The 24090-nt window shown below is 45.9% G+C and overlaps 1 protein-coding gene and 1 pseudogene across 3 annotated transcripts in view; one reads left to right on the top strand and one right to left on the bottom strand.

Annotated features, from left to right (window-relative positions):
* The window catches only part of LOC135371238 (Na(+)/citrate cotransporter-like), a 56547-nt gene that overhangs the window by 19605 nt on the left and 12852 nt on the right, over nucleotides 1-24090 (bottom strand). Inside the window, exon 13 of one of the 3 annotated variants that reach the window (XM_064605311.1) lies at nucleotides 23634-23909. The exons of the other annotated variants lie outside the window; for them this stretch is intronic. Coding sequence (XP_064461381.1) covers nucleotides 23775-23909 — 135 coding nt within the window. The 3' untranslated portion in view covers nucleotides 23634-23774. Of the gene's footprint in view, nucleotides 1-23633; nucleotides 23910-24090 lie in introns of those variants that run through there. 3 annotated transcript variants of the gene reach the window in all.
* Nucleotides 1546-23953, top strand: LOC135370430 (uncharacterized; annotated as a pseudogene).

Here is a 24090-nt window from a genome sequence, read left to right as displayed (position 1 = left end):
ACCAACCACCATTCAGTAGGACACCGTTCAGTCTTCTGCTTCGCTGAAACGGAAGGCGTACACCATGTATTTGGCACTTTGTATATAGTATATATATGTCAATTGTGGGAAGCGCCAACGGACCGCCGACATACTACCCCCCCCCCCCCCCCCCCCGCCATGATGAGCAGAGTTGACCCAGCGCTCGCTTTCCGCATGCCAGCACATATCTCTCGTCAAGACGCCGCATGAGTTCATCGAATGCGCCTCGACGTGGCCTTCACAGCACAGTGGCGCTACCGCTTGCGACAAGTTAACTCTCCCCACTGCGGTCACTGCGGTGCTGTTGAAGATCTCGAGCACATTCTTCTCCATTGCCCACACTACCACCCTTCTCGCTCCGTACTCTCCGCCTCCCTCAACCAGCTCGGCTCCCGTCCCCTCTCCCTCACCAAATTGCTTGGCCCCTGGTAGCACCCAGCTCACCAACGCTTTGTCCTCAAGGCTGTCTTCGCCTCTTCGGACGCCACAGGACTTCGATCCCCATTGAAACGGGACCCATTCCTTCATTCCCTGCTTCACCTCCAGCAATGGGGTGAGTATCGCCCCCGGCGATGAAACTCCCCACTCATTATCCTGAAATAAAGTTTTTGTTGTTGTTGTAGAAAGGTTCTTTGTTCTTCATCCAGTTCTTTACTCTGAGCCCGCTTTTGCAGTGCGTCCAGTGGTGAAGTTACAGCCGGTAGCCGCACTCTCATCCCGTGTCGTCTGCTTGTGTACGGACGCCAAACGCTAGCGTAGGTAGAAGACCCTATAGCGTCGGGTACCACCAGCTATGCTGCCTGTGGGTGTCATTATGTGCTGTAAATCATAGACCTGCAAGTTCCTTCAATGACACTGGGTTGTCGACATAGCCTTTGGAAAGCTTCTGCTCAAGCTTTTCGATGGCGCCGCCAAGCCATCGCCGCTGGTAGTGTTTCTTCCACTGCATAGAACAAAGTAAGCCGCACAGATAGAACAATAATGTGTAAGCATTGATCTTCGCTGCGCTCAGGTCTTCATGCTTGACTGCATGCTGGGAGAAGTCTGGAAGGTTACATGGAACAGCTGATGGAACGTGATGAAACAGCTGGCAGACTTTCATGCTTTCAAGGGTGCCCTGACACCTAACGGTCAATAGTGGCAATATATGGCGGGGACAACCGACACGACAATCGTTTGCGGTGCAGATATTAGGGACGCAAACAAATTATCTCGAATCTTTCTCAACTCTGGTAGCCTCCGCTGACCCACAACGACGCCTATATATCCTTCGCTACTCCAGAAGCGCGCATACCGCCAGTCTGTCGATGGGATAGAGGAGCGTCTTTACGGACGTCTGCACTGCAAACAATACCGAAACACACTGGCGTCCTAGGTCACACTTGGACTTCTGATAGGAGAGAGCCTCATATCGGCCAACCGATATGTTGAACAACGTGTTATACTCTTGGACAGGGAGTCTGAGACGCTACTGCGCACACTCGAAAGGTAAGAGTATATCTATGGATATAAGGCGAGCAACTTTGCACCATGAGGGCAAATGGACCGCGCGATCGGTGGGTTCACAATTGTGTTTCCAGGACGACAAGATGATGTCCGACACCGGTCTAAAACGTGTGCTCAACTTCGTTGTTGACATTTCGAAACTGGTAGTGATTGTTGCCACTCCGATAGTGTTGCTGCCTCTCATACTGTACGCGGATACTAAGGTGAGTGTATAGAGGCCAGGGTGCACGGTCTTGCTTTTTTTAACTGCTGGATGGGTATTGAATGATGCGTATATCTCAAGAGCGGGGCCCCGTACAAACAAAGAGTCAAAAAATGATAGGTAATAAGCTTGCTCATACCTCTCGTGAATTTATTTGACCTCATTTTCAAAAAAAAGAAAAAGAAGAAACAACTCAAGGTGATGCAGGTTCTGCTGCATTGTTGAGGACGTCGGGGATTTTTGAGGATGAGCTCTACGTTATTCGCAAATTCGCCGTCAACCTCGACACTCTGATAGCGCATGCCGCGCACACGTATTTTGCTCTGGGAATGGTGATGTCGCTTTGATGCGTTTTTTTTTTTTTTTTTGGTATCCGAGAAAACGACGTGGACTTCACACATACAGATCTGATTGTGAATGTGGACACTAAAACATTAATCTGATGCTACGCCCTCATCACGATGTTTTAGAAAAGAGTGAACTACACCATATTTACACCCTCAAAAACTCCTAAACTATACTCATTGGGTGTAAAAAGGGTATAGTACTGCTTGGTACACCCATTTTACACCTCCAAAAGGTGTGAAAAGATTTAGAGTGTACGTTTGTTAATAATTGCGCATATTTCATGTTAGGAACCGTAATTGAGAAGTACGGTCCAAGTAGTGTAATTAATACACCTATGAAATATGCTGAAATTATGACGTTAGCACCGTAAATAAGACTGTGTGTGTCCGTAATCGTGATTACGGTCAAATGGCTGTAATTTTATGGTAAGGTGAGAGTTCTTTCAAAAATTAAGATTAACAAAAATAATTATCATAAACATTATCATTATTATCATCATGCTGTCTACATCGGTGTCTCGTATTGGACAACAATAACAATTAAAAGGTCAAAAACATGGACGTAAATGTACCCCGTGGTCGCATACTTCAGTGTAAAAAAAAATTGCACAAGGAGAGGAAAACCAGACATCTACAAAATACTGCACGAAAGTAGTTCAAATAGGATACAAATACTTACAAAGTATTTAACAAAGTATTTAAAATACAGTACAAGATACTCAAAACTGAAGGTCACTTAAGGAAGAAAGGAAAAAATGGGATCAAGTTCCAGTGAGCTGAAAATCTGGACCTTGCAGGGAAGTGTGCTGGATACGGCTTGACGAGGAAGGGAAGTATTTTGTGTAGTGAGTACGGAGTAGCAAATACTGAAAAATGTATTTTATAAATACCTTAAAAGTACTTGTCGCAAAAGGTATTGAGGAGAGTACCTAAATACCGGAAAAAGTATTTAAAATACTGTATTTTGAGTACGTACAAGTCTGGGAAAAACGAAGAAAGGAAATACACGTTGTTCTCGCAGAACAGGAGATTACGTCAGGACCAACTGGAAGCTAACGGAATAGGCTTACAATTCGTAGCGGTGGCGATGCAACCCTGCGTCACTATTTGAGTTCAGCGGCAGATATGCCGTCGTATATACCTGTCCTATATCAGGTTATAATAGTAGAATAAAATGTAGAATGGAAATAGAACGTGCCGAAGGCGTCCTATTTCCAGCCTTGTAGAAACAGTGTTTTGTTCGCAAGAATAAGGAGCAGCTATACAACAATCGACTTCGAAATGTCATAACATTGACAACACTGGCGTACTTGTGAAGAGGATGCGAGTGTTGTAACCGTGTTATGCACGAGGCGCACATTTTTATCGTCGTTAGCCAGCACTTGAGATACACAAGTTGTTTAACAAAGACATCGCGAACCTTGGGTTACGGAAATTGGAGTGAAAGTTGCGACACACGGCGCCAGGTCCGACTGAGCACATGTTTCATCATTCGCACGTGTCCCTCTCATCAGATAGATATCTGATATCGCATGTCCGGGTATGATAGTGGTCATATCTCTCCTACGGTTTAGGAAAGTATGTTTTTAGTAGTAATAAGGAGGCAGTGGCACGGAGGCATTGTTTTATTTTGCGGTAAAGAAGCAGTTGACCAAACCTGGCGCTTGCAGAGTCGCAGTGACCAGGCAGACTTGTAATTAATTAATTACAAGTAACCCAACTACTAAAATTAACTACTTGTAGGATTACCTTCGATATTATGTAATTGCAACTGTAACCTAATTACTCTCGCAAGTAATCAGTAGTGCACTTTGGGTTACTCGTGGAATTACTTAACGTTATTAGGCATGCGCTCATGATCTCAGTTGTCTCGCGACGTAAACCCTCAATTCTTATAAGTTTAGGCACGTTCTTTATGTTTCTACTAAGCACATATTTCGACACGATGGAAAGTGATGTTCTGAGGCTGGAATACAGAAAAAAGGACAAACACCCAAGCCTCAAGTTCCTACGAATAACGAACGAATAAAGAAGGAAGTCACTGAAGGTTAGCCAGCGGCAGGACTCGAACCCACATCTTCCTAGTTACCGGTTTACCGGTAACCGGTTTGTCCCTTCGGATGACGCAACCTTGGAAGTCATAGGCGAGGCGTGATAGCTTAGCTCAATTGGTAGAGCCCTAGACCGGTAATCCAGAAGATGTGGGCTCGAGCACTGAAGCTGGCTAACCTTTTCAGTGACTTCCTTCTTTCTTCGTTCACATATTTCAAGTCATCGCACGCCGCTAATCATTTCGGTTGTCCTTTCATTAAATATTTCCATGTTTGTACCGCGTTCCCCAGGGAAGTATTACGAAGTTAAACATCAAAATTACAGAATGTAACTCGGTGTAACTCACTCACTTCGAATGATGACCTCACTTCCCTCAGTGATGACCTCAGCTCCAATGATGACCTATGCTTTCCTTATTAAAACTATAATTCAATTTCTCTTATGAGCATGTAGCGAAAATTTCAGTTCAATACTGGTCTGTTGACCACTAGGACAAGTACTATTCCTGTAGTGCTTCACTGGAGATACATAGGACAGTGACCTCCCTGTGGTTGACAACAAATCGTATTTACTTAAGTGTACAAGGAGGGGGAATTTTCCGTTCCGATCTACACGTTTCGAGAGTTCAAGATAGCATATTCTGAATGAGCACTATCTGAAGGACACCAAGTAAAATGCAACAGCACACTTGGCATGCAAACAAACAACGCTGCAATGTCTGAGCCAAATCTTTGCCGGTTATCAATGTATGGCGGACAATCTCCTTTCAATACGAGTGCTCACTCTCAATATAGACCTCCTTCAAAACCTGTCATCTACTCGTTCAAGTCATAGCCTCTGAACTACTTTTTCCAAGAGGACAGAAGAGAACAATTGAGAGCGATTGAGAGCGTTAGAAACAGGCGACCGTGAGCGTTCGAAAATTTTTCGAAAAATCCACTAAATTCAGAAAGACCACATCGAATTCTCCATTATTCGAACGAATTGTGGGGTCACGATATTGGCTTTAACTGAATCGGAGATCGATGTAGTTCGTGTTAGAAGATTTATTCTTGTTTCTTTTTTATTTTGCTTTATGTGACAAGACCATCAAGTACAACCGATTTGTTCGGCATAACCGAAACAGCTTAAACGAGTTGGGCTAATGGGAGACCACTGTATTTTGATACAACATTTTGCAATATAGTTCCTACATCGACCCCTTGTAACACCTGTATAGCCCCATGCAGCTCCTACACGGGGACTTATAGGACCTATATTGCCTGATACAGGATCTACATTAAACTATATCTACCTTATATGGGTGTGAATATGGGTCCTAAATGCCAGGTATAGGACCCATATGAGCTTTACAGGATTCGGCAAAGTCCTGTATAATTTCGTACAAGACCGATTTGGAAGACATATGGGTTTTTTCTGTAGGGATCGATTAAGCGAGAAGACATTACTGATAGCAGACACGTTGTCTTCCCATCCAGGAGTCAAGATGTGCTTACGTTGTGTGCTTGATGTCCATCTTTTGGATGACCAATGCTGTCCCATTGCCTGTAACCGCACTCCTACCAGTCGTCCTTTTTCCCCTCTTGGGCGTCCTTGCAACTGACGAAGCATGCTATCCTTACCTCCAGGTAGGACATTGTGAGGTTTACTTAATAAAGGATTCCAATTATCCTGTCGCCTGAAACAAGGCATGCTTTCTTGCAGGAGACAAACATGCTGTTTATAGGAAGCCTTATTATGGCCATGGCGATTGAACATTGCAACGTTCACAGAAGGATAGCTCTACGTGTCATGCTCTGTGTCGGAACCAATCCGCGATGGTAGGCCTTGCAGTACTAATCTCGCCCCTTGCGTTAGACGTCAGTAAGCCGTATAACCCGTCGTGTTTTTGCAGGATTATGCTGGGATTTATGCTCACAACTATGTTCATGTCCACATGGATCTGCAACACTGCCACGACAGCCATGATGATGCCAATCCTGGATGCAGTACTGGCCGAGGTCATCGAGAACGACCCCGACGTCATCACGCTTGCTGAAGAAGGAGAATGCGAACCGCAGAGAGGTAGACAAGCACGTATCACGAATGAATGGAATGTCTGAAACAACGTGCTTGTACGTTGTCAAGGCTTGTTGAGAGTCCTTGTCTGGCTGTTCCATATAGATGAAAATTTCTTTAGCGATGTAGATTTCAGTGCGTGCAAAGGCTTCGATGGCACTCGAGAAATGTTTGATGGACATCGAAGCACTTGTATACATTGCATTGACATCTTTAGTATCAGAATGCTATGCCGTTTTTATCATCCGATGAACAGAAGAAAATGATTTTCTTTCGTTCATCGATTGATAAAAGCGTCTGGGCACGCTGAGGATCGCTGCTCTGAAGTCACTGTTGCGATACAGCGCAAATTAAGCTTGGTACGTATGTCGCACGTGCGTGGAAGTTAGACGCCGAGCGAGATTCTTACGTGGATAATCATTGCAGAAGTCTGCAGACCACTGAAGGGCTATGGAAGAAATCCGCACGCATGCAGCAGCAACGACAAGTAAACACCCTTTACTTTTATATATAGTTCGCTGCAGCACACAGAATCAATCATCGCTCATATATCTCTAGATATATGAGCGTTGTGTGTTTACAAAGCCTTCTGCCTGCCACGCCGAGGCACGCTGCCTTACATATTGGTAAGGCTGGCGTTGCTTGTCAGAACCTTACGAGACTTTTGGTGCCGGGAACAATCACTACGAAAAATGTCGCGGTTAGGTTACCGTAATCATGTGTTTTGGTTGTTGAGATGGACAGTTATCTGTCACCTTCTGCTCTCAACCAGGAACGGATCCAGGATGTCTCTGAGGGGGAGGGGATCCAGCCTTGGACAGTATGCTATATGCACAACCTAGGCAGTGCTACCTAGCAGAACATCCGGACCTCCCCCCCCCCCCCCCTCTAGAGCCACTCCTGCTCTTAGCAAACGATACCGGGTTGAGAGGAAACTACTTCACCGCAATAACGCTATAGGTGATGAAATATGCTTATGAAAAAAAAATATATATGTGTGATGATCTACCTATCACATTAAATGCATATTAAATATCTATATATTTTATTATTATAAATTATCTTTATTATTATTATTTATCTCTATAGATTTCCCTGATACGTGTTGCGTCATCTGCTTACTCTTCATGGTCCATGATGCAGGTACTGCCACGCTGCGGGTACGTCAAGCAGCACTGAAAAGCGAGCCAGCAAGTTGGCTACAGCCAAAGATATCCAACAGGCCAACAGGACGCTAAGCAAAAGTTTGTACCTTAGCGTAGCGTTCGCGGCTAATATAGGTGGCACCGCGACGCTCACGAGCGCTGGACCAAACCTCATCCTGAAATTCGTCGTCGAAGAGTAAGAAACTCGTCGACGCGACGTAGTCAGGCATCCAGTACTGAACTGGACAACTCTACCTGCAGGTTTTATGGTGGACTCCCTCCCATTGACTACGCAAGCTGGTTCCTGTTCGCTATTCCGGGAGTAATCGTTACTGTCGTCGCGGTTTGGGCTCTCTTCCAGCTCATCTACCACAGATCAAGGTCAGTCTATTGCATCCTTGGAGACTGTTGTTACTTTCATTGCTTTGGTTCACTGCTCCAGGCAAGGTTGTAACATCACTGTCTGTCTCTTCTGCCCCGCAGGCCAGTTGGCCTGGAGAAGCAAGGTCACGCAGCCAAGAAGGTCATCAACAAGAAGTACGATGAACTTGGGCGCATGACGTAAGGATTTCTTTTCTGTACAAGTGATTATGTTACATGATCACCTTTCAACACCGTCCCCACAGTTTCCACGAGCTTGCTGTCCTGGTGATGCTGCTGATTCTGGTGCTTCTCTGGATGTTCCGGGATCCCCATTTTGCCAGAGGATGGTCGACCTTCTTCGGTACCATGTAAGAGTGCGTGTTCCAGAGCCCAGCGCCGTAACGTAGTAACAGCGCCTATAGCACTGCAATTCTACCAAATCCGTTTAAATGCAGTAGCTGTATCGGACCATCTTCTGGTCCTTGTCTTCGGGCTCCAGCATTCGTTCCGGTGCCCACTAGAACTTCTTCCTCCTCCTCCTCCTCTTCTCTTCTTAATTTTCTCTCTCTCCACCCCTGCTACGGACGGGCCTACACGACTGTGTACACTCTTAAAAAAGGGGTGAAAGGGGTCCTTTTTCTTGCCATATATATCACTCCCTTTGGGAGAGTACAATTACTCTCAAAAAGGAGTCTCCTACTTCCTTTAGGAAGTGGGGTTACGCTCTAACTCCCTACTGGAGAGTACTAATACTCTCCGGTAGGGAATATAGAAGTAATGTTATTCCCTTATGGAAGTGAGGAAACTCCTTTGCGACAGTAATTGTACTCTCCAAAAGGGTGTGATATATGTGGCAGTGATAGGGTGTGATATATGTGGCAGTGATAGGGAGTGATATATAGTGATATACAAGAAAAAAGGAGTTAAAGTACACCCTTTTTTTAACAGTGTATGTCGGCTGGTCTATTATAGATCGTTTTAGAATAACTATTTTAAACTAACAAGACGTTATGACCGCTTCGACGCAGGAAACCAAAAGACGCGACATCTGCCCTGTTCATCGTCTTCCTCTTGTTCGTTATTCCATCGGATCCCCGAAATATTGGCAAGTCACCCACGCTTCTCACGTGGGACGTCGTGCAGAAAAAATTGCCTTGGGGAGTCGTTCTGCTTCGAGGCGGTGGCTTCGCCATGGCTGAAGCAACGAGTGTATGTCATTAGCTGCATACTTTCAACCTATCAACCAGAGGATGCACCAGCTAACAAGTGTCCTTCCGCAGGTATCGGGGCTGTCCAGGTGGATTGGTCATCAGCTGGCGTCATTTAGTTTCCTCTCTCCGCAATGCATCATCTTCGTGCTCTCAATTTTGGTCGCCTTCATCACGGAGGTTGTTTCCAACTCAGCAACGGCCACAATATTTCTGCCTATTATGGCACAACTAGTAAGTGGGCTTCTTCACTACAGCTAGCTGTAAGTAGATGGTTTGTCCTATAGTTGCGTATTTTAATTAGTGTATTTATGAATTAATTTAGCTTTACTTTTTGTCCTCTCCCAGGGCACAGATCTGCACCTGAATCCTCTGATGATGATCATACCCGTCGCCTTGGCGTGTTCTTATGCTTTTATGTTGCCAGTGGGAACCCCGGCTAACGCCATAGTATCAAGCCACGCCGACATAAGCCCAATCGAAATGGTTAGCCAAATATCCCTACTGACAGTAACAGATCTACGTCACGCATGTGCTTTGCAGTGCGAAATAATCCCTTACGACGACATGTGGTCGCAGTAGCCTTACATATATGTCTTTCTATTCCACAGATCGTTCCCGGTCTGATCGTCAAATGCCTCTGCATCTGCACAATGTTCATAGCTATCAATACTCTAGGTGTATACATCTTCGACCTCAACACCTTCCCAGATTGGGCAGCAGATGGCTTGGCTAATGACACAATACTCACGACTCTGAATAGGACGCTACCTCAAATGGGACACTAGGCCCTCGCCTTGTTAGTGCCGCTGCTACTGCCTTCAATTTATACCGGTGCTCTCAGAACCGTTATATCCACCCCATGTTTCCAAGGGAGGGAATTCGTCTTGATAAATGGACTGCTTGTCCTTGAGTGATAGTACGGCGAAAAGGGAGAGCGCGTTTCGTCAGACGCAATGACTGTGGCGTCAATACGTCCAAAACATTACGGGTATCACTGCCTTGATAGAGCACTCATGGTAAATATCGGGTAAATGCCGGATAAACATAGGCTTTAGGACGCCGTTGCGAAGTTCAATTCCAACCAAACATTCGAAGTACTAACAACCTACCTACCTAACAGTTATCTTTCTCGAAAGAGGCCGCATATTCAAGCAGTACATTCGGTCGCAAAACGCTGTTTAGAAATGACCGATTAATGTCTTCTGAAATACATACGCTGCAGAGACATAATTAGTAGAGGACGTCCAACTAATTCTTAACGTCCAACTAAAACAATGCACATATTAGGTTCTGATTACTGTCTAATTACTGAGGATAGAGAGACGCGCAACGAGGAAACACTGCCCTTACACGACTCCACATTAAAATGCCCAGTATTAAATATTGGCCGGATATAGGGATTCGTTTTGTGACTGAACCAAGGTCGTTGCTGCGCTTCTAAACAGAATGCTCCACGTGTAGACTATCATCCCTGCAACGTCGTTTTACGTTTGCCGACTGTACAGTAGGAAGTGATATTTACTGTATGTATATTATACACGCAAAGTGATGATTGTGTCCATACTTACGTTTCTCGATCGTCGATATTATTTATGTGTGCATAATAAATCGTACGTTCGTGTTGGTTTCCTTCCTGGTTTTGCTGTGCGTGCGCAATCAAAACGCTGTAGAAGTAAAGGTCAGCGGCCTGCGGAGCTCTCCAGTTTTCCTCTTTCCCCACGTTGCCAGTGGAGCGACTTCATTGGTCCCTGTCCCAAATAAGGGGGCTACATTTCAAGGTAAGGCGCCCGTGGTTTCTTCTGTGGGCTCATGCCGGTCTATACCCCGAATATCCTCTGGATGTACCAATAATGTCCTAACGGATACGCACGTCCGACGGATATCTGAGGGATATCCATCGGATGAAACGAATTCGTTAGGACATTATTCGTGTATCCACAGGATATTCGCCTTCTCAATGCTGCCTTGTGACTGGACAGATATCTTGTCACGCGATTTCTTCTAACTTCACCCTCACACCTCTGCAGAGAAACATTGTCGCAGCGCACACTTTTCGCTCCATCGCTCTAGAACACTTGGGCAAGACCCCATTGTGCCAGGAAGTCCCTGCGTAAGCGTTGCTGCTGGCTAGAGGGGTTAGGTGACGGCCAAAGAATTTTTGGCAATCGTAAATGGTGGCTGCGTAGTAGAGACTGACACCGCTCGCTTGTCTTTCAGCTCAGCTCGGCCCATGTCCGTAACGGATAGACCAGTCGGTCGTGAGGATTACGGGACAGCCCGTGCAATGTAAATCGCTAGCTGCAAGTCGCTCTTGTGTTCTCGCTGGCAGTGCTCGCCGCTGCGTTGCTAAGATACATCTAAGTACTGCATATCGTACAAACTATAGCTCCTTTTCGGCCAAGGACAAGACAAAAAAAAAAAGAAAGAACTCGGCACAGACTGTTTGCTGTCTGAGGTTTTCTTCGGGTTTCCGATAGGCCTTCCAGACGAATGCCGGCACAGCTCCCCCTGAAGTCGGCCCAGGACGCATACTAACCCCCCTGTCCCCCACTCCTTTCCTGTTGCCCTCTCTCGGTCTGTCCCCATCTGTACGACGCTCACTGCCACAGTTGCTTCGCGGCGCTCACACGGAATTTACACGCGGAAATGAGTTTGTTTATTTCGCGGTGTCTGGTCTGCCATATTCTCACTTGGAAACGTTCCTTGCATGTACTATATCATTTTTTTTTTCTCTCTCCAAATTTTACTTCATGCAGACTGTGGGGAATCCAACGCAAAATTGTAGACAAAAAGCAAATCGACGTGGGCTTCGAGAGAGACGCATGAATATACAAAGTTGCTTTTCTTGAAAGCGGTCTGGAGTGAGTGGCCTCGAAGTTTACGAGCCAAGACATGACTCAACAGTAGAGTCAAACGAAGACAAGGCAACCGAAACCAAACCAATTGAGTTGGCGCCAATGTCTACGAGGGCCTCTATCGAGTCTATCGAGACCGCTGGTATTACACAACGCACGTACTCGCCAGATGGCGCTGCGGGCTTGGCCGATTCCCGAAGCAGCGTCTGCATGCGTGTTGTGTGCCAGCGTGAAGTGTGGCGTGCCCCCTTCCAAGCTGTGCAGCAGAACTCTTCAGCACGAACTCGGCGTTACACAAAAAGCGCGCCATTTTCGGGGTCGCACGTGGGAAAGAGGAGCCAGCTGTTTCGTGAGTACGTTTTTTTTTTTTTTTTTTTTATGAGAAAAAGAGGAAAGAATGTGTCGACAATTTTAATTCGACACGTAACGACTGTGGGGTGTTCCTCAACTCCGGGTAAGTCGCAAACATTCCCCCGTTCACTCTATACCACGCATTTTATGCAGACGACACTCCGTTCGTCGTTCAGTTTCGTTCACTTCTGCCCATTTTTCCTTGCCTGCCGAAAGGTTGCAAACGTGTCAAATCAAACGAAGACATGGCTCAATACTGATATGTTTCCGAAAACAAGTCCCCAGCTTTGGTACTCCACTATGAAAATGGCAACTTAGACACATTTACGAAAGGAAAACCGCAAGCCTGGAAACTCCGCCCCATGGCCAGGGACCCTTCAGGGTCCCGCTCGCTAGCACCAGGGGCTAAGTTGAAATGCGCGGTTTAACACGTTTGGAGCAGCGACAGAGACACGTCATCATTTTAACAAGAAATACTTAGACTATGTTACCGAGACGTGTGGAGGGGTGGGGGGAGGGGGGGGCAGTAGCCTCTTTGGGTTTTGTTGTAGCCATTCATCCAGTTCATTGGCAAACAGCTGGCGGTCCTGTTGATTCCTCGCCGGTGCGCGTAATATCTCTAGCCGGCCCTGAACAGGTCCACAAAGCAGACCGTGCAAGAATATCACAGACACACATCTGTCGAGTGGGCTCTGACGTCTGAACGGGTATGACGTCTTTCTTCCTTCGATTTTGTTTGAAACTTGTTCACTGCTGCCAAAACAGCTATCGGAAGATGCTCTTCTTCCACTGAACTGGCTTTTCTGACATAGAGCTTAATTTGAGGAGAAACTGAATGCGCATAAATTATGCGTTCCCAAACGGAATGAAATGCGGCATGATTCAGGTATCCATGTTACATAACACTGACTAATTGTTTAGTCAACTACATCGTTCATAATATTGCTTACTCGGTCTGGTGTTGTCCTTAATGCAGCCAGTTGGGTTATTTGACTAATTTGAATTAGATTCGTTACAGTTCGGTGAGCCACAGGAGCAGCTCGACACTGGATCAGATTATATTTTTCGGATCTTGTCGGAAGCTAATCAAATGTTTCCTTTTTTTTTTGTGGTGGTTCTTTTTTTTCTTTCTTTTTTTCCTTTTTCATCTTATGCGTTACCGCTACGCACAAAAGAAACAGGCGGATTCATCATGGTGGCGTCGCTCATGATCTCAGTTGTCTCGCGACGTAAACTCCGAATTATTATTATCTCCTATTATAATCCTAATATTATTGATCATGGACGATAAAGAGCAGCAAAATCTGAAAAAAATAAAACAAGAATGGCGTATCGGCGTTGAGTCATAGGATTATCTGTCAGTTTTGTTTCGGTTTTTGCAAGATCCGAATAATTTCCAGGCTTTCACGAATGACGGTGCAGACATATCGTAGCGATTAAACGAGGGACACAACACAGAAGAAGACAATGGTCTTCTTCAGCTATTCAAGCAATCGTATCTTAAGATACGGTTACTTAAATAGCTCCAATGTGTCTATGTCACCATGTTACCAACTGCCGCGTATATCTCATATGATGTGAATGTGGATCCAGTGTTAAGATTCACAAATGACGCCAGTTAAAAACAGAAACCGGGCTTTTGTCCTCTGTAATCACGAATGACACAACGCGGGGAGTTCCACATTCGGCAAAGTTTCAGTGGTGGGTATCTTAACACTTGTGAAGGTATCCCTTTCGTCGCGTTGACCCTCAATGTAGACCGACCTCGAAAACGAACCCATCGTACCAGGATGCTTGTGTGTAACTGATACGATAAGTATACTCCGGAAAGTATTCCGCGTTGCGCCTGACTAACCTTCGAGCACGGCACGCGTTTTGAAGTGTATAGGCACGCATTTCGAAGAGCCGCGAGGGTACTTATACTAAAAGTACTTATAGTAGTAGTTACTTATAGTAAAAGTCATACTAGATATGACTTTTAGATATGATTAGATATCAACATTATATAAGATATACGGGGCAGTTGGTAGCATGATGGTGTAGACATATCGCAGCAATTCACAAGCAGCACAACATCTGTGCCGGCCCAATTATCAGCCAAGATCGTGCCAATATTGGGCTAGTATTGCCAATATCGGTCCAATATTGGACCAAGATGTTGCGCTGCTTGAGTTGTCGTCTTCTGTGTTTAGTCCTATGTTTTATACCGATGTCATTTGTTATTACTTCCATCGTCAAGACAAGCACGCGTACACAGTTAGTGAGCGAGGGAGTAGGGTGTACTCACAATATTATACGCCTTTATGATGGCAGAACAACATTTCTTTGACATTCCATAGTGGTATTGCCTTTTTTGAGGACTTCATCTGCGCTGAGTTGGCGTATTAGGGTTTCCTAGAGGCTCTAGAGGGCCGTGTATATAGGGGAAGCGTGAGTGTCGCGCAGCTACATTAATGGAGTTAGCCTCATTATGTCGCGTATTCAATTATTGTAATTAAAAAAGGCAACGGCCGGGGCTTGGAATCTTTTTTTTTTTTTTTTTTTTTGCTTTTTCTCAATTGTTTTCCTCTCGTTCTGTGTTGTCCATGAGAGGAAATGGTCCCCTGATTGTGTAGAAAGAATGTCAGCAGAATTCTGGGGATAAAAATGTTGGGAACTAGCTTTGAATCCACTATTCAGACACCAATGAAAATGTGCTTGTGGCCAACGTCACATCTGCGACACCCCGTACGATAACCATGCATGATACATGCTCCCGTCAACCTTAATAACAACACTGAGGGGGGGATTGTCTCAATTCCACGCGCGATAACAGTCACCCTGGGGGAATGTTATGTTAACAAAATCCTTGCGCTAGAATAACAGAATAATTTTGTTCAATTAAGATTTCCTCATGGCACCAAGGTTTTGCTTTAGCCCCGCACGGGAACGAGACCATGTTTCTTTTCAGTGTTATTATTAAGGTTGACGGCAGCTGTACATCAACAAATGTCCATATTTATTTTTTCTTTCCGATCATTTGTGTAAGGCTTCGGTTTCCCGGTATGGCATAGGCTAAAGTTAACGTAATTAACATATTGTTCAATATACGTCAGTTCACTCTTAAATGGACAATTAATACGTTAATACGATACAGACAATAAATAAAATAAAAAGCCACAAAAGTAAACACTGCGCCTAAAACGGGGAGAGCACATCTAAATTTTGGTACACGATTGCTTTCAATACGCAGAGATACGACAAAAAAAAAAAGAAAGAAAAAAGAAAGATTAAGATGTTACGGGTTCGTCATGGGACTACCAATATCAGCAATACGAACTTTGTCCCTGTTCAGTGCCATTTGATGTATAGCGCAGAACCATCAGGAGACTCACTTCCGGCCGGTTCTTATCTATAACAATAAACTGGCGTACATACAGGCAATCTGGTGAATGAACTCCATAATTAAAGGATCGCTTCGTGTTGTGTTTTCTGTATCTTCTGCTCATTGCTCAGGCACCTTCATTATGGAGTTAATGCCTTCGAGACACATATTGTCCATGCACTATATCACTATCACCCTATAGCTTATAGGTCCAAGAGGAGGCCGTACCAGTAAATGCGTGCGGGCCTGCCATAGGCAGGATAAATGTTCTCGCTGTTCGTTGTTCCGGACCTATGAGGTGCACGTATCCCGCAGAAGGTAGTAGACGCGAAGTAGATACGCTGACGTCACTCCTGCGTCACTCACTGACGTCACTCAATTTAAGTTCCCGCGACAACAATGGCGACAACAATGGCGCCACCAATGGCCTCCGCCAAAACGCGAAAATATGAGAGAACTGACGTTCTGAGGTTGGAACAACACGAAATCTGGATCATCGCGAAAATATGTTCCACGCGAAATCAGGCTTCTGCAGTATATATTTGTAACTCCAATGCTGTTGTTTTTGTACCTGACGAAATGCAGTCCACTGCATGAATGATTGTTTCAAAGGAAAGCTTCAGCTGGTGTTGTATATATACGTATATTTTTTTTACTAGTGATAGAAGAAGCGAGGTTTTTTTCCCACGTCACTCTTTATTTTCTTGCATTCGCCCTGTAATTCACATACTCGCTAGGGCGACTATTGCAAACTTCTCACTGTGCATCTCGGATGACTTCGCCTAATAAGCGCACTTTTATAGGACTTGGCAGAACTTGCACGAACCATTTCCGCCACGACATTCCACAGGACGGGACAGGACGCGTGACATCCTCTCCCCTTTGAGGACGTCACTTTACAACGCAGACCATGGCCCTCTTAAAAGGCGGAAGGACCGTGGTAACCGTGGTCTCTTATCTCGTGATAGCGGGAGCAACTGTACTCTTCGCATCCAATTGCACGTTTCCCGCACAGAGCTTGTCTGGCAGGCATCCTTGGGGATGACACAGCTTCGTGGCGAAGATTGCTCTTGCTTATCCAAACGCGCGGTCTTTCCAACAGCATCCAAAATGCACCTTTGCATCTTTTGTGACGTTTTTTCCAGTTAAAGTTTGACGCGGAGTGCATTTTTGGTGGGTGTCTAAAAAAAAGCGACGTTCTCGGCAAGTTGCCATTTCAGCCCTTTCAGCTTCTTTTAGCCGCATGAAACTTGGTACATTGTAGGTAGGTGGCATTACGTTCATTGCGGTACATCTGATTCTTCGAATATACTATTGTCCCATGTAATTGTCATGAAACGTGATATACTATAGGTACGCTAGGTGCATTATTGTGCTTCTTAGTTATTGTCTACTTGTCCTCATTCTCAAGGAAATTTATCCGACGTCTTGGTATATTGAATGGCAAATGACGTCCCCGGTATTTGACCACCATTGATATCCTTCGGATGTTGTGAATATAATCACCAGCTAGTAACCAATAGCAAAAGTTGGCTGCAACTCGTCTTGAAACATTATTTAATTTTGTGTATTTATTTTAATCTACTTTTATTTCTAGTTCTTTGATTTTTTTTCATTGTTTCTGCGTGTGGTTACACAACTTCAGTGTACAGTGAACAGTTTGACGACCACCTGGTGGTGGCACGTGACAAATCACGTGGTCCTAAAAAGTTCGCGTACAAAACGACGATATGGCGCCCAGGCTCAGTTGAGTAGACCTACGACCAGGAAACCTACGTTCTGCTTTCAACGTGTCTGTGGGACAATGCTGGAATGCGCATGTTACTCGAGCCTGAACGTAATTGGATCCGGGAGACGAGCCAACGGGAACTCTGCTCTGCATATGTAACAAGCTCGCCCAAGAAACACACTACTCGCCCCACAGCGCTGTATGTTGGTATGTGGCACTCTGCATGCCATGTGGTAGCGGTTTCGCATGGTCCACAAAAACAGAACACTTCTTTTCCTAAGTTACTGCCGATCAAGATACAGCAACACCGTTCCTTCAAGTTCAGTCACTTTTGTAGGTTCACACCCGAAAAACGATTGACTTCGGGGTTGTTGCGCCAAGAGGTTTTCTTTTTTTTTTTTTTTTTTTCTTCCTTTCTTTCTCTCTCTTTTTGAGGTGTCTCAGAGTGAGAACTTTTTTTTTATCCATTCAGCCAGACGCTGGTTAAAAATACTCTCTCTCGCCTCTCCACGTGCTATGGTAGTGCCCCTCAGACAGTCAACACGGCTGTCCGTGCCAGCAGGCTCTTGTAAATTGGAACTTACTCGTGCTCAGCGCGTGTATGGCATCGTTTAATTCAGTCCCCCTCACACAAATGAATCGCGCTTGAACTGAGTATCGCCTTACTGGGTCTTCCAGATTCCGAAAGACGGACACTGCCCCTTCACCATGACGCAGATTGTTCTGGGATTCGTGTCCCGTCACTGGCGGACTGTGCTGGCCATCGTAGCACCATTCGCACTCTCTCCCATCTTCCTCGTCCATGACAGCAAGGTAACGTCGCACACGAAATTCTCTTCTTTCGTTCGCCTGTCATTTGCGTCTGTCCCGTTTGCACCTCTTGCATCCGTTCAGATACTGTAAAAGTGGTTAATTTTGCGGTCTTAATAATTCGAGAATTAGTGCGGAAGCGCGTTTCGGGCATACTTCGCGGGACCTTAATTTCGCGAGTTCGTGCAGAAGCGGACGGAAGCGGAAATCGCGAAATCGAGGATTCGGTTGGTACATCCCTAAAAGAGAGCAAGCACGATTTTAGCAAAAATCTTCCCTGGAACAGCACTGCGAGGACGCTGCCCCGACGACCGTTTTATGGGTCGCGCAATCAAATATACGGCACACCCTCGGGCAGGGCGCTGTTAGCAAGATATGGTTTATCAAACGTTGGATAGTAATTAAGTAGGACGATATCCGGGGGTAACAGTCTGGCTGGGGCTTCCAAGGCTGGCAACGGACGATGCCGTCCGACTCTTGAACGGTCTTTGAATGGTCAACAACGGCGCAGAGGTTAGGATGATCTTCCTTTCACTCCGAGGTTAGGAGACGACGCGGTTTCGAATTCCCGCACCAGGAGTGCTGTCCCGAGGTTTTTCCTGGACCTTCCGTGAGACTTTCTCGACGAATGTCCGGCACCGTTCCCCCTGATGTCGGTCCGGGAAAAATACTAAGTCCCCTGTCTCCCACGTCTTCCTGCTCTTCTGTTCTGTACGGCCCTTATAGCCACAGTTGCTTCGCGGCGCTAAGGCGAAGAAAAGTTACCAGCTTCCGCGTCATGCTGTGCTGTCTGAGGTTTTCCCTGGGTTTTCCGGCAGATTTTCCGGGCGAATGTCGGCACAGTTCCTCTTGAGGTCGGCCCAGGAAGCATACTAACTCCTCTGTCCCCCACTCCTTCCTGCTGTTCATAGCCACAGCCACATAGCCACAGTTGCCTCGCGGAGCTGACACGTAATTAACAACAAAAAAGAAAAGTTAAACTAGCAAATGAATGGAATTCGTTGAATTGAATTCGTCAAATGAGAAAAAAAAAAACGAAGCGCGGCAGCTCAGTCGCTCAAACGTGTATACATATCACTCTTGCAATGTGTAGAACACTGACGACTGTCTGATTCTCCAGGAATCGCGGTGTGCATATGGCATTCTCATCATGTCCGTCTACTGGATGTTCGAGGTGGTACACCTCTCCGTCACGTCCCTGCTTCCAATCTTCATGTTCCCCATGCTCGGCATCCTGACCACTGCACAGTCCACGGCGCCGTACATGAAGGTAGGGGGCGCCCCTGTATCAAAATCCGTCTACCAATAGGACGCAGTGCACTTTTTAAATGTGCTTTCCAGGACGCCAACATGATGTACCTTGCAGGCATGATTATGGCCAGCGCAGTGGAACACTGCAACCTCCACTACAGAATCGCGCTCCGCATCCTCCTACTCATTGGCACGAGTACGCTATGGTACAAAGCAACGCGTCAGACATCCGCTCACACGTCTCACGAGGGGTCCCTTCCCGCAGGGTGATGCTGGGATTCATGCTTACAGCCATGTTCCTGTCCATGTGGCTGAATAATATGGCTACGACGCTGATGGTCTTGCCGATCGTGGACTCTGTCGTTTCGGAAATCTGCACGAGGGCTCAGGATTCCGAGAGTAAGTTCAGACAGTAACCTCAGACGCCTCTGGCAGAGACCTCAACCAACTACTAGGTCCCGCGTGTACAAGACGTTCCTTAATGATGTCCTCAGTAGCTTCGGTAGCGCGAGCAAGCGCTACAGTCGACAACGCTGCTCGTGCGTAGAGTGCTGCCAGAGCTATAGTGGAGGACGGTACTCAGGGATTTCCTCAGCGTAAGACATATAGCGGAAGACAACGCTGTTGCATATGTGCCACCTAGTAACCTAGTTATTGCATTGTTTGGAGTGCACAGTACACAGCTCCCATAACCGACAAAAATGACACTTCCATTAAAGGGCCATTAAAGGGCCATTAAACTGCAAAAACTCAGTCCGGAGCTGTGCAGTGTGCACTCTAGTAGTACATTTTGTGCAACATATAGGTTACGGCACATACGCCGGCAAGAGTTAGGAATTACTTGTGCGGTAAAATTACGGATTTGATTGTTTTCTTACAGTGTACATAACCCGCAAATGATTCAAAATGCGTCAGGTAGTCGTTTCATTACAAGCACCAGTCCATGTTGTTGTTTTCCTCTCACGCGAAATATGTACTTGCCAGCTTCATAATTCTGAGTTACCTTTGCCTGCATAGGAGCAAGACGCGCGAGCGCTGATGTTGCCATCCAGCTTCAGGAGGCAGACTCATGGTTCGTTCTGTTCCCCTTGTACAATATACCATAACCATGCTACTTACAGGTGCAGTGGATAGATTATTCTTTTCCTCTCTTTACAGTTCATTTTAATTATTTATTCACTATTGTTCATGCCGTGCCAACGCAGGAAAGCAGCAGAGACCGCGAGAAACAGTAAACCCTCGCCCGCAAGTACAGCGAAGTCTTGGTAACTATAACAAAGTAGTTCGGCAGAAGTCAGCAAGAAAAAGGCGAGTATGGGCCACGCGCTAGACACGATCTTATCATGCAGGACAGGGGATGAATGGAGATTCCACAATGCCATGCTACTGGGCATAGCCTACGCGGCTAACATTGGTGGCACCGGGTCTGTTCTAGGAACAGCTCCTAACCTGGTGATGATGGGGCTCGTCGAGGAGTAAGCGTCTGCATTACAGTGCCCGTCTATTCACACAAGCGACATCGCCACAGAATATTCTCGTGGAAGAAAAGCAAACGAAAATAAATAAATAAATAAAAAAGCTCACGGGAGCGGGGAAGTCCCACGGCACGTAAACCTTGGTAGTTCCGCGTGTTGAGCATTTGCCCTGAGTGGCGTACAGCCAACGCCACCTAGATAAAGAGAGCCGCCTCTAGATCCTTAACTATATATGGGGATATGTGGAGTCGGGGCTCAACCAATAGAAGACTTCAGAAAATCCCAGAGAGCTTAGCCCCGCTATTTCGGTTCCTTCTCTCTCGACCGGTTGTCTACCAGGAGACAAGGTTAGCGAAAACGAAACGTGATCGAATATCCTAGGAGGCAATGGGTGCGCAAGCAACCCTGGGATTTTCCGAAATAGTCTTTTGCCACAGGCACGATTTCGAACGCAGGCTCTCTTTGGCTACAAGTGGCTGCCCGTGCGGATCGTCACCATAGCGATCTCTATATCCCAGTGGTGTTCGTTCCGTGCGCTCAGCAGACGACAGCACTGGTCCTGTCGTCTGCAGTGACGTTGAGCGCTCGCACTCACTTGGCAGTGGAAAGCAATCACGCATCTTACGCCTTTTCCCCTCGAGTATTCTGGGGCATGTCGCACCTGTCAATACTGCATTTATACGCAGAGAAGCTAACCACAGAGGTTTGTTTCGATCTCCAGTCAGTACCCGAACGCAACGGAGCTCACGTTTGCCACGTGGATGGTTTACAACGTACCTCCAATGCTGGTGTGCACAGTCTTTGCGTGGCTCTACCTCTATTACAGGTGTACGCCAGCGAGGTATGTGCGTAGTATTGTTTCTGTAGATGTTCTTGAGCGCATGTGCTTCTGTAGGTACCGGAACAACAAATCGGAACACGCCGCAATTCATAACGCCATTGAGGATCGCTACAGAAGCCTCGGTCCTCTATCGTGCGTAATTTTCGTGGTCACCCGTACAGCTAGATACTGTAGTATCCATCAATAATCTCTTTTTAAAAAAATTTAGATTCCACGAGGGAGCTGTTCTGACCATATTCGTCGTCACTGTGCTTGTGTGGTTTTTCCGGGACCCATATTTCGTAACCGGCTGGTCGTCCTTCTTCACTCTACAAAGGCAAGTTCCACTGTCATGATCTCAGTGGTCTGTCAATTGTCATATGTGAAAGCCTCCCGAACGGGAGACTATGGCGACGGTAGCGGTAACAGACAAAGTTTTCTCAGGGGGTTACAAAGGTCGAAAGGGACTCTAAGAAGAATAAGGACTGGCATGCGAAGTTTGTACAATGTAGCCTCTAAAAACATATGACGTTGTTTGTTCCCAGGAAAATACGAGACGCAACGCCAGCTATGTTCGCGGTTGCTCTGCTGTTCTTAATTCCCGCGAAACCAAGGACCGATCCGGCCGGTCCACGGCTTCTCACATGGAAGGTCGTCCAAAAGAAGATTCCCTGGGGTGTCCTTCTGCTCATGGGCGGAAGTTTCAGCATGGCTGAAGCATCTACGGTATGGGACTACCGGGACTCTTCGTACGATACACTGAATATATATAATTCGCCTCGCTGCAGAGATCAGGCCTTGCTGTAAAAGTTGGGTCCTACCTAACGGAGCTGGATTTCATGCCCCAGGCGCTTCTAGTGAGCGTTATCTGCATTTTCACAACGATGATCACAGAAGTCACAAGTAACACTGCCACAGCCAGTGTCCTCCTACCCATCACAAGCTATCTCGTAAGGTTGATTTACCACACTTCTGTACACGACACCTGTGGGTTTTCTATGGGTTATCTATACAGGGTGTTTCACATCAAGTGATAAAAAATTCTAACTGGTGACGTGCTCGCCGGAAGATGGTGGGGCTTTCGGAAATGGCCTTCTGGAAACTTTTGCCACCATTAAGGAAGGCTGTGGACATTTTTTTATTGCGGGAAATTTATTCTTGTCAATTGAACTTTGAAAATAGCCAAGCGAACCTCACTTTTTATTACAGAAATATGGAGTCCTCTACGGATAACCGCAGACCCAACAGAAACTACGCACGGTATCGCAACAGAAATAGTCGAAAATTAGTAAAAAAATACGTTTTAGCCCCCCTGCCTGCTTGATTTTTACTTTTTACTTTTATTTTTACTTTTTTTTTCTCGACGATTTCTGTTGGATACTGTGCATAGTTTTTGTTGGGCGTGTGGTCATCCGTGCAGGACTTATTTCTGTAAAAAGAAAAAGGAAAAGTGAGGTTCCCTTTGAAGTTCAACTGAAAAAAATAATTTCCCTCAATTAAAAATTGTTCAATGACTTCCTAAATGACTGCAAAAGTTTCCAGGAGGTAATTGCCGAAAATGCCACAATCCTCCGGGAGTACGTCGCAAGTCAGAATTTTTTATCATGTTAGGTACTATACTATATGGTTTCGTTGGTTCGCAGGCTAAGGCTCTTCATATCCATCCATTGTATCTCATGATGCCAGTGACCATCTCGGCGTCTTTCGCTTTCATGCTTCCCATCGCAACCCCACCGAATGCTATGGTGTACGAGCACGGAAACATGCCTATGACCTACATGGTAGGCAATCACCTGGTGTCAATGATTCATGCGTTGACATTTTTTTGCGTCTATTTTTCAGGCACGTGCTGGATTCATCATGAACATCGGCTGTGTCATTATCGAACTTCTCGCCATTAATTCGCTCGGCGTAGTAGTCTTCAACCTTAACACCTTTCCCTTCTGGGCAGAGGATGCTAACGTAACAGTGCTAGCGCCACCGCCGTAGATGTGACAACGCGCGTTCAGTGTCTTTGATGGAAACGAAACGGCTCTTGCTCGTGAAAACACATTGTGCCAGTGACTACAAGGAACAACTGGGAACTTGATGCATATATTATAGAAAAAACGTTAAGTAACTGCTCGACTGGAGCCCGTGGATTTGCGGTAGAGCTCAGGGAAATACATCGTCGGGCAGCGTCGTAGCAGGTACCAAGAAGAGGTCCTACAGGTCTCACTTCAACGTGGCATTGAAGTTAACAGCCCATGCAGGAAATTCATGAAGACCAAAGAAGACATAACCGGAGCACAACATGGCCGACAATTCAATCAACACCAGCGCCATCTTGATACACACGCCAGTTTTGATCTGTAAATAATGACATAACTGCTCAATGTATGTATGTATTTGCATATGCGTTGTGCTACCACTTTATGTTTTACTATATTTGGGTCAGTACTTCTAGTGGATGTGCAAACTAAGGGAGGAGATTATTACAAATTCTTCGCTCGAGATTTCGCACGAAGGTCCCATTGGAGATCCTGCCATC

This window comes from Ornithodoros turicata, chromosome 10 (assembly GCF_037126465.1).
Source record: "Ornithodoros turicata isolate Travis chromosome 10, ASM3712646v1, whole genome shotgun sequence".
Classification (NCBI taxonomy): domain Eukaryota; kingdom Metazoa; phylum Arthropoda; class Arachnida; order Ixodida; family Argasidae; genus Ornithodoros; species Ornithodoros turicata.
The sequence above is the reverse complement of the archived record's forward strand: the minus strand, read 5'-3'. Positions and strand labels throughout refer to the sequence as shown.